The sequence below is a fragment of the Platalea leucorodia genome, assembly GCF_965183815.1.
Source record: "Platalea leucorodia genome assembly, chromosome: 1".
Taxonomy (NCBI): Eukaryota; Metazoa; Chordata; class Aves; order Pelecaniformes; family Threskiornithidae; genus Platalea; species Platalea leucorodia.
In genome coordinates this window covers 148,892,821-148,908,086 of record NC_138823.1, presented here as the reverse complement: position 1 = coordinate 148,908,086, position 15,266 = coordinate 148,892,821, and the positions used below count along the sequence as shown (strand labels likewise).

The following is a 15,266-nucleotide window of genomic DNA, read 5'->3' as shown; positions in this document are numbered from 1 at the left end:
TACAACAGTTTGAGAAATGGACAGTAAATGCAAAACAGTATTACTAATAGCAATAAAGCAATAAAATAAATATAAACATTCTGGTGAATCCCTTTGCTCCCTTTCTTATCAAGCTAGGTATCCTAGCTTATCCTATTTCTATCATAGTTAGCTCCAACTAAAGAGCTCTTTCTTCTTTTATCACTCTTCCATAACATGAATAATATTTGCCGTTAGTCATACAACCATTAGCAGCAAGAACAAAAAACTTTTAAGGCAAGTAAACTGTACATCGGTTTCCAGTATCTTCAGAAGACAATCTAATCCTTTATTTTCTCCCAGTATTATCCTGGTTTCTCTGTCTTTGGTAATTACTTCTAGGGTTTTAAGGGCTAACAACTGAATAACTGGGTATTCAGATTTCAGTAGTTCCAGCAAGGGTGGAATTACATTCAGTGCACGAACTGCAGCACGGCTTTGAAAATCCTGCAGTAAAATATTCAACAAAGAATGTTAGTGATAGAGAATAGAACGGTACATCAATTCCTGACTTTACAGAAAGAACACCAAAAATCTGATTTCAAACATACAAAAATGAGTCAATATTCTAGAACTTCCAGTTCTGAAGATGTCTTTCTTTTCTGCTAAGAATCAAACTGAATATAATCAAGCCCCAGCAACCTTAAATTCCAATTTTTTTTGCATGACTGAAGTACACACTACAGAATCTAGTCCTGTCTAAGGAAGCCTATTTATTCTTGGTTTTGCCATGCTTGTTTCAACATACATGTTTCTTTGAGAAAGTTTTTTAAATTTAGTTTCATCATTCTTATTTACTTCAGTGAGGGGAAAATAGTTTTCACACTCTACTGTGGTTGCCTGGTTATATCTTCTTTTGTCTTAGTAATTATAAAATGACAATTAAAAATTTCAACTTTAAACAGTGTATATGCAGCTTAATAAAAAGACAGTAGTAGATTATATTAAAATAGAAAAAGAATAAATAAATTACAATTTGCTTTTAAATAGCTTATTGCACATGTGCAGCATGCAATTATCCTTATCAATATAAGCAAGCACCAGGTGCAGTTATCCAGATATACCCTGCAACAAAGACAGCGAGATAGTAAAAAAGGAGAAAGAGTAAAATGCGATTCTGAATAGACATGCTCTGATGCCCCAAAAGAGATAGAGTTATAAACTGAATTCATTATTGAATTGATTCGCTTAAGCCATGGAAGGGAACTGCCATACAAATGCACCATTCTTTTGCTAAGCAGCATATGGATGACATTAGTGCTGAGTGTGAAAGTAGCCAATAACAAATCTATTCCTCCCCGTATGGAAAGTAGCTGTTGACAGCATTCACCTATCATTAAAAAGATGTTCAAAATTGTGACTATGGACTTGCTGGCCAAAACAAGGCACAATGCAATTGCTAGTTCTTTAATTTACAGGATTATTCCAATCTTTTGGATAGACAGGTTATAACTCTCATTACCGAGATTAACATTTTCCAACTAAGAAAATGAATTCATATTTAATTAAAAAAATTTGAATCTGATTCTGATCTCACTTGCATTGCTGTACAGCATGGATAATTGCATTAAGTTCAACAGAATTAGAGTTAAATCAGCTATATTCATAACTAATGCAACAATCAAGGACTCAGGTGTAATGTTTTCTAATACATTGATGAACACTGGAGAGCAAAGGAACCAAAGATTTTAAAATTATTAGCCGCACAGAAGATGACGGGCATCAGGGGAGAGTGCTTATCTGCCTCTGTAATTTAAAACAACAACAACAAACTTTACCTGCACGAGGAGGTAAATACATTCAACTGAATTCTTCTTAACATCAGGATCAGGGCTACCTAGTAGTCTGATAAGTGGTTCTAATCCACCTTGCTCAAATATTTGTACTTTAGTAGTATATTCAACAGCCATATGTGCTAGACACAGAGTAGTAAATTCATGGATAACTACATCTTCTATGGGGAAAAAAAAAAAATTTGATCAAGTTTTATTCAGCACAGTATATGTTCATTAATCCAGTGGTTTAAAACATTATTTGAAGCCAATGAACAATAGCCATTAATCATACCTGATATCTCCATAAACATGTTGCTCCATCTGTACAACATAAAACACTACTCAGTGAGTAACAGAGCTACTCCTATAAAAGCAATTACCTATTTAACATGTAGTATGACAAATCATAAGTTACAAGGAAGATTTTATTAAATTGTCTGATCAAATGGCAATCATAAATTATTTCTGAGCGTATTTTTGCACAAGGAATGAATACTGCAAGCTACCTTCTGGCGCCAGCTGTGATATAAGTGAATTTGTGACATTCAGTTCCCTCAGTAACTTCTTGACATCATCTACAATGAAATAAATACAAATATGAAGTCTTTTGTTTGGCAGTCTTGGCTGAGTAAAGAAACATATTCTGCTCCAAGGGAAATGTACTTATGGTTACTCCCTGAGTGACAAAAAGATCTGACTGAGAATCACACACAACTGAAGTTATACCAAGATTGTAACAGGCCCAGAAAACATACAGGAGATTTTAAAGTACCAGACGATATTCTTTGACATTTGATATATACGAAGTTCCTCAACACTTCATTGAAGCTTTATTCAAAATACTTGCATCTAGCAGGTTCTGATTAAATATTTCACAGTTTTAGTTGTGAAAGAAGTCATACCCCAATAGTTAAACTTATTTGTGGTTAAAATTAGCAAACTAAAAGCAATCCTTTATTTAAATAAATCCTTTATTTAATTTTCAAGCCATCACTTTCTAATTTTATGCTAACACAGCCCACATTGCAAATTGAAAACATGAATTATATAGGTCTTATTAAAATCACAGTAAAGACTTTCAGAACACATTTTTATTGTTGTCAATGGCAAACTAGCAAAACCACAACCATTGGATAGAATAACCAAAAAGCATTCTTTGGGACAGACTTCATGTGATCTTACAGGGCTGTGTTGTTACTATCAACACTTAACAGTATTGAAATGTAAGAAAAAAGGTATGAGCTGCATATACTTCTAAAGAAAAAAACAATTAAGATATGAATATAAATGGAAGATCTGCAGTCATTCAAATCCACTTTTGTGCAGCAGCGTTGGAAGCCAAGGTCTGAAGGGAATGACTATATGCTAACGCTGAGTTGCAAGTAAGGTAAAGAGCATAAGGTCCAACGCAACATGAAAAGCAGGTAGCAGTTGATTGAAAAGACTTAAATGGTGGTTAGGATATCACCATGGAAGACAACTGGGTAGAACATCTACCAAAATAAGACCTGATTAATTATATTAATTAGATGTAGGTTTATAAAGCAACGTAAAAATAACAGCCAATGAAACTCAACCTTACGTCACTTACTCTTTCATCTTCAGGTATGTCTACATACCACTCACTGCAGCTTGACCATTTGGCACTCAGCCACCCAGCACGGATGTAATACATTCATTCTCACCTTATAAAAAGGCACAAGAAAATCTGCATATGCTGTGGTTACATCATTTAATAATGGTATGGCTACAGCTACCTTGCCATGAATGCAACGTCTCTGAGAGATACTCAAGACTGCTTGAATTTCACTAGCTCAGATACAGATAACAAAACATTTACAGCCAAAGAAGCTGGGTAAAAATGCATGCCAGTGCTTGATAGTTCAGGTCCTTTTTTGCCATCAATACTTGAGTTAGCTACTTATTTAACACATTTTCTCCCTTATCACAGTAGTTACACTAATGCCTCGAGTAACAACTGATATTTAATCATGGCATTTTCTGTAGATGATAAATACTACTTCATCCTTCTCTTCCAACTTTTGTAAAAGAGAAGAGTGTGTCATGTCCACATTGGTGGGCATCTTATGTAGTCAGGCTTTCCCTGATAGACATAATTCCAGTAGTAAACTGTTGCAATTTGGCCCCGTCAATACAAAAATAAGGGTTGGAGGAAAATTCTCTTGCAGTTTTTTTTCAAAATCAGTGGAGTTCACTCTAGCTGAATTTGTTCCTTTATTCTGGGCCATTAATATAGGATTTTTTCACATGGGCCACCTATTGCTTTGATGACTACACTCATACACATTGAAAAACACTAAAAAATGGAGACTCTTACTATTAGAAGCCATGATGCCAAATACCATGATGGCATTTCTGCGTACAATTGGATCTTCATGTGAGATGAGTTTATACAGATGCTCCACTGCTCCAAGACCAAGAAGTGTCAGTTTGCTTTCATCACCTGAAGAGTAATTAGGTTAAAAGTTCTGTAAAAATGCAGGAAGCTCACAGTTCTAATGTAACAATGTAAAACAGCTACCAATCTTTTATTGGACTATAGAATCAAAGAACAAAGGCCTGGACAGGACCTTGGGAGATTGTCTAGTTATACCCCAAATAAACATGTGTCACATAGTATCAAGGATTAATAGTCTCTAGGATTAATTCACATTTGTAAAGCAAAGGATGCTTCTGTCTATTGGACACCCAACTCATTTGCTGGAGACTGCAGTGGTAGTACAAAGGACAGCTTTCTATTTAGCAAAGTACAGGTGAATGATATCATTAAGAACCTCCTTTTATTTTCCTCTTCTTGCCTCCCAATTTTATTTTCCTCAAAATAACAGTTAATTCATTCTGTGGATCTGCACTACCCCTCAACTGAAGTAACTACCAAGATTTCGATCATTAAATCCCACCTGAGAATGGAGCAATTTGTAGGCTGAATAGGCTCTGGCCATGCAAAGAACAGAAGCTTTTTGTACGATTACAGCCTTCTGTTCCTGCTCACTCAAAAAACACCCAAAACCTAAGAAACAAAGTCCAAAAGCTACTCCTATTCTCAGTTCCCACAACAGCCTTATAATTCATTTTCTAATGAACCACGCCTGTCCTTTCTGGCTACAAGTGAGCAATGTGAGAAGAAACTGGAGAACTATGCTCATTCTCAGGCCAAAACACAATTAAAATAGAAGAACTATTTTTTATTGAGGCATGGGACTTAATTTACTAGCAACATTCAAGAAATAAATTAACTGCGGAGTGAAAACAACTCCTTCTCTTGTGCCACACTGCAAAGTTACATCTTCTGGAAGATTGCAGGAATATCTACATTAACAATTTAAAGGATTATTCATTTAGTAGAAACAGAAAAATGAAATGTCTGTCCTCTTGCAGTGTGCCATATGTTACTGTGGACACAGGGAAGGAGCCAACAAGAGTTTATGGTGTGCAGTTCATAGCTGTCTCCCAACAGTCCAAATTCTTTTTTCACATATTCAAAATCTGGTTGCATGCCCCCAGCCAAGCTTGCCATATTAAGCTGAACATAAACATCTTTCAGAACCCAGTGATCCCATGCCAACTGTCAAAGCCTTCAGCTCTTCTCTCACAACTTCAGCAGTGTTGATAATTGCCATCAGTACAACAATCAGCATAAAAAAATATCATTTTTAAAGAATATATAAATTAAATGGAAATTAATATTAAAACAGATTAATTATACCAAGAATGCTACCAGCGTATACCAATTTGGGTGGCTAGCATGGAATGAACAGGAAGCAACTTAGGAAATTATGTGCTACATAACTTTGAGCCTTTGTTACACAGTTGTCTTCTGGGTACTCAGAACATGACGCTTAGCTATAGATAATACAGGGACCTTTGGAAGATTTGGGATCTTGGAGACTTGTTAGATTCCCAGCACATACAGAAATAAGCTTGATAAAGGAGACCGAGCGATCTCCAATAAATCATCTGTCACAGAAGTACTGACACAAGAGATATATGCAACAATAACAGAAACAGGCTAAAAAGTAATTTTCATTGAAAACTGAACCTTAAAATAACTACACTAGTACAGAAGTTTCAAACTGTAACATAAAAAAGAGAATTCTTTCCCAGATGCGGGTCTGTTGATCATATATCTAAACCAAGCTCTGTTACACAGAGAATATAAAATTCTACAACAAAATGATAAAGATTTCTGTCACACAAACCATAGGACTTCTTTACAACTGCAAATACAGGTTTGACAGATATTTCAGAAAACCCTCAAAACCTTGACAGAGACCTTTGAGATTAAATGAAGATTTCGGTGCTAGGAAACTAAAAAATTGTGATCTACTATCAAAATCTAAGCAACACAAAGGAAAGCTCATTGCAAAAAGACCAACCTTTTGATGCAAATTTATATAGAGCATCACATGCTTTGGCCAAAACTTCCTCTTCAGGAGAACCAAGCATTAGCACAACCGTTGCTGCTGTTTTGCTTTCAATCAATAAAGGATCAAACTACAAACAAAAAAAAGGAAAGAATAGTTTGATTTATGTGCTGCAGTAGACTCCCACATTTCATTAAAAAAAAAAAAAATCTAGTTTGACATCTACACTGAGCTAGAAATATTGACACGAGTTGCTATGTACTTGGAGAAATTCAATTTTTTAATAACAATTTGAGACAATGTTGAAAAATAAGACAGAATAATTGACTTCCAAATATAATAATGATTTCATCCCATATGAAGATTTTGGGAAAACCTTGACACTTCCCTGTACATGTAGGAAGTCTTGAAGGCAACAGACTATGTAATTGTGTTACACGTGTAAGAGCATCCTGTGGCTTTGGAACCAAACATGAGAAGTTTCTTTTGAGCAGATGTGAACGGAGCCTATGAACTTAGGTGTTGTACAAAGAAGAGGATTTGGTTACTCTGTGGCGTTAACACTTTGTGGTTGCTTTAAAAAAAAAAAGCACTCTTCCGGTGCCTTCATCAACTCAGTTCACTAGCTTACCATGATCTTGCAGTGGCTGAAGTATTTCCATGATATAATCCCTGCTCAGCCAGCTAGAAATGATACAAAGTGTGCATTTCTATTTCTGACCTCTCTCATACAGGAAGAAATCTTCCAACAAATCTGGCAGTTTTCACCCTCTTAACAGACTCTTTAGGACTAACATCACTTGAGAAAGGGAATCTTCTAAAAAAGCCTTTCACTCTTTAACAAGGCTCAAGGATTTCTGAAAATTCTATCCCTTAAAAAGTTTTAAGTTATTTGGATTTTAAATAATTTTTTAATATGGAAAACCTGTCTTTTGTCCACACACTTTAGGCCTATAGAGTATGTGTATTACATACAGAAACTAGTAGATACTGGAGTCATGCAGTCTCTCAATATCAATGTATTTATCTTTAAAATACAGGAGATTAATAATTTAAGATAGCAATACAAATTATTTAAAAATATTACAACATATATTTATACTGTATATATTTTAAGATTTATATTATTTGCTTCATTTAAAAATCCTCTAATAGCTACATCAGAGGCACATGTTGCTGAACAATAAGGGCATGAAGATACATACAAGTCAGTTGTCAAGCAAGGAATTACTTGGAGCAAATCTTCAAAAAACTTATGAGTGTGCTAGAAGGAAAATGAAGAAATAGGAGGCTTTTTTTCTTCTCCCTCCTCTGACTTGTTAAAAAATAAGGCAAAATATGATACTAGTACCCAGACTTCTAAATTCATATTTTTGGTAGGTTTTTAAATCTAAGTAATTTCATCATCTTCCATGAGGCATATCACACAATTTAACAGTCTGCAAGGTCAAGATCCAAGTTTCATTAACAGTTAAGAGGTTGCCTGGCTAATGTGCTTAACTGGTCTCCCCAGGTTCAAGCAGGTCTGAAAACCTGAAGACACTGTCCAGCTTCATGCTTGCTGTGACAAGCTGGAGGCATGGGACAAGTCATGGAACAAAGCTCCTTTTTAAAGAAAATATAATCAGCTTACTGTACCATAAGTCATTTTGCTTAATGACTCCGCAACAAGAATTAAAGCAAATAGTGGCACAGTGGTCCAAGTTACATCTTAATGATGGGCCTAAAATGATAGAATTCTTTATGGGAATTTTCTTTTTAGATTGCAAGGAGGTAGAAAGTTCAGCTTATCACAGCAACATTCATTCTATCCATTCTACACAGTTCGTTCATTCTACCCATATGAGAAGCATATAGGAGAATTAAGAGAACTGAAAGTCCCTCTAGCCACCTTCATACTTCTTTACTTCTGCACATTTGTGTCCTTGCGTGGACAGAACATGATTCTCCAGGTAAGTGCTATGACTTAAGCACAGACATATCTCCTGAGTCTGGCCAAATACTTGGTGATGGGATAAAACTGTAATTTTTAGTAAAGGCTATTAGTCTTCCAGAGAAAAATAAACACAACAATTGATCTCAGACGAAGTTTAATAAGAAATGAAATATGAAATAAGAGTTTTAAATCTCAGTTATTTATTTACATTGATCTAATACCAAAGATGCTATTATGTTGCTCCATTTTCGTTGCCTCTCAATTCAATGATAATTCCTAGAATTTAATGACAGGTTGATACATAAGCAGAGTGAAATTGGTGTAATCTCTACCCATTTGTATAGACATTAGATTTGCTACTACTGTCTGAAATATTCAATAGGCACTTTCCTATTAGAAGCAATTTTTGTGCTGAAAACACAACAAGAAGAGTCACTGAAATCAAGGTATGTTTAAGAAGTCAGAGGCCTGAGCAGGTCAGTGATTTGCTGGGAAGTAACATTGTCAAAACTATCAGAGAACTGGATGTGACTTTTGCTTATCATAATGCCAGCATAGCTAGAGTTCCCCCTCCCTTTTTTTTTTTTTTTTTTTTTTTTTAAATCAAGGCTAGCTCCTAAATCTTCATATGTTATTGCAGACTCTTCCCTTAATGGCACATACAGGACAGATTATGTGCTAGAATAATATGCCTGAAGTTACAAACAACCTTGAATTAAACACAGAAATTTAACTGGTTTATAAGCAACAACATTTCCAACATTCAGTTTGTATTAAGAAAAAAGCAAATTAAATGAAAAAGAAAGCTATAATTCAAAAACTCCTATATGCCTTTGATCATGATTTTTGTGTACATGTGACTTCAAAGCCATTAGAAACTGCAAAGTATTTGGTTTTTTTTTTTTGGCTTCCATCAATTTAACTTAGTTGAAATTGAAGGTAAAACAAAATATGTTTCCAGTCAGACCAAAGACCCATCTAGCCCAGCATCCTGTCTCCAACAAAGGCCAGTAACAGGTGTGGGCAAGCAGACAATTAAACTTTGCTTATATTCCCTCCCAGACTCCAGCACTCTGCAACTTAGAGAACTGGTGAGCTAGTGATTTTAGCTCTGTGTTCAAAAAGTCCAAGAAAAATTTTCCACCAGTTAATTTGGTAAATAATTTTTGCAGCCATCTGTATTTTAGCAGCCCTTAATATTCTGAGACACAAGTATCACAGTTTAACAGTCATATAAATAGTGCATTTTCTTTGTTTTAAAACTACCATCTGATAATTTTATTTGTCCTCCACAGTTCATTCACCATAAGAAACAGCGAAATAAATGACACCCATTTGCCTTCTCTGTATATTTATCGTTTTTTAAGTTTTTATGATATTCTTCTTCAGAGTAATTTCTTTTGGGGATGAAGAAACCTACTCTCTTTGATCTTTCCTAATACAGAAGCCACTCTGTCTTGTCTTGTTTTCTTAGTACTTTTCTATAGTTCAACTGTACCTTTTTTGAGATGGAAACACCAGAATTGTTAATGGTATTCAACATGTGCATGTATAATGCATTTGCTAGTGACTTGGTGTTTTGCCTTTTATTTCTGGAATTTGAAATGTTGTATTTATTCACTTCTGCCTACTTAGTAACTGGCTGCCACTTTCATGAAAGTATCTACATGAATTCTGATAGACTGGATGACACAGGTTGCAGAATAGAACCCCATGACATTCCACCGGCAACCTCTCTCCATTATGAAACCTGAACAGTAATTTGTTTTCTCACCTTTTGCTTTCTATTTTATAACCAGACATTATTGCCAGGAGAGGAATTTCTTTTACCTGTTAGTGCTTATGTGAGTGAAGAGCCTGGTCTAAAAACTTTCGGAAAAGCTAAAAAACTGTATCAACCAGATCACCATTATCCACTTGCTCACTGGCTCCTCTAAAGAATTCAAACAGATTTCAGAGATTGAACTTTCCTCTACACAAACAACATTGATTCTCCCCCGTTACTATCATATTTATCCATGCATCTTTTCTTTTTCTTTTTTTTTTAAACTACTTCTACAATTAACACAGCATGGAAGCCAAACTTTCTGGCCTGTAATTATTGATGTATTTCTTTTTGAAAATGAAATTTTCTACCCTCCATTCCTCTAATACAAAGGGTACACATTAAATACCATACGTAACAGTATCACAGTTTCAGATTTTAGTTATTTTTCACTTAGAACAAGACCTGGGCAAATACTATTCATTCATATTTGGGCAATTTCTTCACATTTTTTTAGTGATTTGCTACATAGCTTTTTTCTTCTGACATAAAAATAAGTCACTTTCCTTTTCTTTTATGACTTTAATCACCCAGTAGTGTCCCCCTAAGAAGTTTCTTGCTTCTAGTCAATTTGGAAAAGCTTTATTGCTAGTTTTTGTACCCTTACTAGTTCTCTCCCAAAATATTTTGGTGCATTGTGACATGGTGATTTTACTTTTCATTTCTGAGTGCAAGGGTTTTTTTTGTTTTCCCATTTAGATGCAAATCCTACATTTTGAAGGATGTATTTATCTGCTATTATTCTATTGTTTAATCATGCTGTCATTTAAAAAAAAAATCCTTTAAATTTTAATTAACTGACTACAGGTCTGCTTTATCCTTGCACCTTCTGTAGACTCTTTAGAAGCATTACTGATATCTTTGATATTCTTAACCCCTTTTCCTTTACCTAGAAAAACAGAATTAATACACACCTGGTCATGTTAATTGCTTCAGTTCTGTCATTGTTTGATCTCCTATACTAACAATATAAACCCAAGATATTCCACTGAACCACAAACAGTTGATGTTGGAAGGCACCTCTGGAGATGATCTGGTCCAACTGCCCTGTTCAGAGCAGGGTCAGCTAGAGCTCAGGGCCAGTGCGTAGTCTGATTTTGAGTATCTGTCTCCAAGGATGGAGACTCCATAACACCTCTGGACAACCTGTGCCATGTTCCATCATTCCTACAGTAAAAGAGGATTTTTTTTTTCCTTGTGTTTAAATGGAACCTCCTGGGTTTCAGTTTGTGCCCATTGCCTCTCATCCTTTCAGTGGGCACCACTGAGAAGAGCCTGGCCTGACTTCTTTACTCCCTCCTATCAGGTATTTATACACATTGACAAGACCCCTTCAAGCCTTCTCTCAAGATTGAACAGTCCCAACTCTCAATCTCTCCTCATATGACAAATGCTCCAAGCCTTTGCAGACTTGTTCCAGTAAGTCCCTCTCTCTCTTGTACTGAGGAACCCAGGTGTACTGAGCACTCCAGGTGCGGTCTCACTCACCAACGTTGAGTAGAAGATAACAGTCCCCTCCCTCAAGTTGCTGGCAACACTTTGCCTAATGCACCCTGGGATTTTGTTAGCTTTCTTTGCCTCTAGCATACATTGCTGGTGCACGTCCACCAGAATCACCAGGTCCTTTCCTGTAAAGCTGCTTTCCAGCTGGTCATCACCCGATCTGTACCGGTTATTTCTCCCCCACGTGCAGGACTTGGCATTTCCCTTTATTGAAGTTAATGAAATTCCCATTTTCCCATTTCTCTAGTTTGTTGAGGTTCCTCTGAATGGCTGCACAACTATATGGTCTATCAATCACTCCTCTCAATTTCCTATCTTCTGCAAACTTGCTGAGGGTGCACTTTGTCCCATCATTCAGGTCACTACTGAAGAGGTTAAACAGTACTGGTCCTGGGATGAACTCCTGGGGCACAACACAAGTGCCTGACCTCCGGCTGGATCTCATGCTGCTGATCACAACCCTTTGAGTCTGGCAGTTCAGCTAGTTTTCAATTTATTTATACTTTCTATTTATCTTGTCTGTACTTCATCAGTTTGTCTATGAGTATGTTACGAAAGACAGTGTTGAAAGCCTTACTGAAGTCAAGTCAAATTAATATTTAGGCATTAATTGCTCAAACGAAGGAGTTTCTGTGGAGACTGAATTTCAGGAGTTGACAGTGCCACTTCATATATTCCACCTTTTTAACATCAGTGTTGTGAATGAAGCCATTGTCAAAATTACTCAGGTATCTACAGCTTGCTTTCAGTGATAATGCCTCAGTATTTTCTCTAGTGGTAATCTCAGCCTTCCCTTTTAGCGCCTATGCCCTAGCTCATGATCAAATAGTGATATTGTCTAGACCAAACTTAATTAAGATATCATATGAAAAGTTCCTATCGCTCTATGTCAAAGCTAGCATATTTTATCTGCCTGAATTACTGTCTAAGGTCATCCATATAGAGACAGAGACTCGAAGCAATATTTTTCCTGGAGAAGCCCAATTCTCAGAACACATAATAGTAAAAGACAAATTATGAAAGGCAGGGAAAACAGAGTCCTCAGGAATACTTTCTGAAACATATAAGCAGTGGCTAGGCTAAGAGATGTGTTTTCCACCTGTTCCTAGAAATCTATAAAAATTAGCTGTCATCTGCAGTACCACATATTCTCAGAGCATTCCACATGCACAAAGGCCCCCTTTTATAAGCCTGCCCACATTATCTCAAGGCTTCTTTTCTTGGACTTGACATTTTCATAAGCAGATTATCCATCAGAAGATAATAGCTAATACATCTCTTATTTTGTCTGCATCTCATTTCCTGCCATCTGAAATATTCAGGTGAAATTTAAAGTTTTGAGATTTGATTTTACATGATCACTATTAACAATGTTCTCATAGCTATAAGATTTTCTTTGTTGATAGTTACAACTAACCAATGATCTATTTTCATATTTAATACTGTTCTGCTATGCAACATTCAGGTTTTTTTCTCCTGATAGTATTGCTAGAAGAGATATGCTAGCCTGAAGTACAATAAGGGTAAAAACTAACCCAAAAACTGCAGATGCCATCTGGACTTCACTCTTCCCAATTCTTTCCTTTTTAATAGTTTTATTGACCTTTTCTGTAAGTTTAATTTTTTCAATTGTTGAATACCTTTTCTAACATTATACAGAGTTTATTGTAGTAGTTAGTAGGCTGTACCATACTTTTCTCCAGGAACTCTAATAGTGTCTTTTGGACCTAGAAATTGTGGTGCTGCTTCTATTGACTTTCTAGATATTTACTGAAAAAGTCAACTTTTATTACTTTGGAGGGGGTTAGCTCATCTGTATGCTGTTAATCTACTGCCAGGCCTTTCAATTTTTTTTTCCTTAGGCTGCAAAGATACTTAGTTTTAATTCTTTTTAATTAGTCCTATCCACATACACCTTCTTTGTGTCTCCTCCTGGTTTTCTAGGTTTTTCCACACAGAAATGGCTTTAGATCAATTTATCCTCTCACGATGAAGTTTTATGTCAAGTCTCCTTTCATAAGGATTTATTATTGATTGAAGCTTATGAATTATGTTTGCAATATTCATCTTTCCACAGAACAGTTGGGCAAAACCTGGTATCAATTGCTATGCCTCAGTGACATCATGGCTATTGGATATTACTGTCTTAGAAAAAATTATTTATGCTTATTTAATATTGAAATTGTGACGTAGTTTTTGCTGATCAACTTTTCTATGACCTTTGAAAAAGCTCTTGCAGTACCGTCACTCTTTACAGACAAATCCATTGTTTTTTTAAAACAGTGTACTGAACTTCGCATTTAGTTTCATGCTCCTCTGTGGGACTCTTTGAGGTCCTGATTCTCATTAACTTAGTTATTATCTGGCACAGAATTTGTATTATACTCTTTCCAATGTTTCTGTCTTACTTCCTCTACTTCTTTCTGAATAAACCAACTAAACTTTGAAAATACCTATATTTTGAATGTCTGTCTTTTTGGGGGTCTCTTTGTACGTCATGAATTTATAGAAACTCTTGAAAAGTGTGCTAGTGTCAGATCCTTGATCTCCACCTTTTGAAAAAAAGTCACATTACCACCATTATTCCATATTCGGCTTCAGCTCTTGTACTTCTCACTGTAGCACTTCCAATGATACCAGAAAAACCTGAACTGCTGCTAAAGACTGTATATCTTTGCAAAAGATCCAGAATATGTAGTACTGTCATTCCAAATATCTGTAAAATTTTGTATTCAGTAAAAAACTCTGCAGATTCATCTAGACTCTTTCATCCTTAAAGAAAGGGAATGTCCTCACAGTTGAAAAGACAGGCAGATTTCAGGTTGCTCTTCTCCTTTCTCCTTTGATTTTTACAAATGGAAAGCTAATACTGTTCTGCAAATAAAAAGAAGCCTGGATTGTTTCATACGTTACTATTTGCAAAGCCTGCCAAAGACAACAATCTCCACAAAGAACTACACATTCCCAGTCACTCTGGTTTGTACGCTGTCCAAGAAAAGCAGAAACAGAATCATCTTTAAAGACATTTTTAGAATAATGTGGGTAAGCTAGGAGAGTAAGGAACTATATAAGGATGGTAGAGCTGGGCCTATAATTGTGTAATGTTTATTTTATAGCACATAGCAGTTTATAAACTTACCACATCCTTGGGTGGAGGCTCTACTTCCTTCTTTACTTTTTTCCCCATTCTAAAAACAAATACAAAAACAAAAAAATAAAAGCAGACAAACAAACTCTCTTCTGTGTTTTAGGAATCAGTTTACCAGTGATTTAGGAAAGCTTGTAAGACAGACTTTCTCATTCATTTGACCCACCTAATCAGTTTGAAGATTCCTTTGACATAGTAATTTCTACGCAGAAAGTTGTCCCTTATAAACAAAACAAACTTTCTAACACTTGAACCCATTTGGTAAAATACATCTGTCAACAAAATACATAACTAAAACCAAAGATCTGAGACACAGACTCAAGTTGTAATGTGGTACAAATACATAGGACATGTTTTTCTGTAAGTTAGTTTTATCTGCATCCATAAATTGTGCAGATGTGGTGCTTAGGGACATAGTTTAGTGGTGGACTTGGCAATGCTAGATTAATTGGTTGGACTTGATGATCTTAAAGGTTTTTTCCAACCTAAATGATTCTATGATTCTATACATGAACTTGAAGGTCCTATTAGGTTACTTCCCCGTGTTTGTCTATACATTCTATGCTGGCAAACATTCTATACAACTGCAGTATGTACACATAAGTTCTACCTTGAAAATGTGGTTCAAATTCAGTTTTAATTCTCTGTTCATATTTCACAGAAGACAAAAATCAGG

The 15,266-nt window shown here is 35.7% G+C and overlaps 1 protein-coding gene across 1 annotated transcript in view; it reads right to left on the bottom strand.

Moving 5' to 3' along the window:
- The window catches only part of ARMC3 (armadillo repeat containing 3), a gene marked incomplete at both ends in the record, with an annotated part of 51,607 nt that extends 36,978 nt beyond the window's left edge, over window positions 1–14,629 (bottom strand). The window contains 6 exons of the mRNA XM_082315398.1: window positions 271–465; window positions 1,797–1,972; window positions 2,300–2,368; window positions 4,132–4,257; window positions 6,191–6,308; window positions 14,582–14,629. Of these exons, the coding sequence (XP_082171524.1) occupies window positions 271–465; window positions 1,797–1,972; window positions 2,300–2,368; window positions 4,132–4,257; window positions 6,191–6,308; window positions 14,582–14,629 (732 nt within the window). The remainder of the gene's footprint in view (window positions 1–270; window positions 466–1,796; window positions 1,973–2,299; window positions 2,369–4,131; window positions 4,258–6,190; window positions 6,309–14,581) is intronic.
- Window positions 14,630–15,266: the final 637 nt, after the last annotated feature.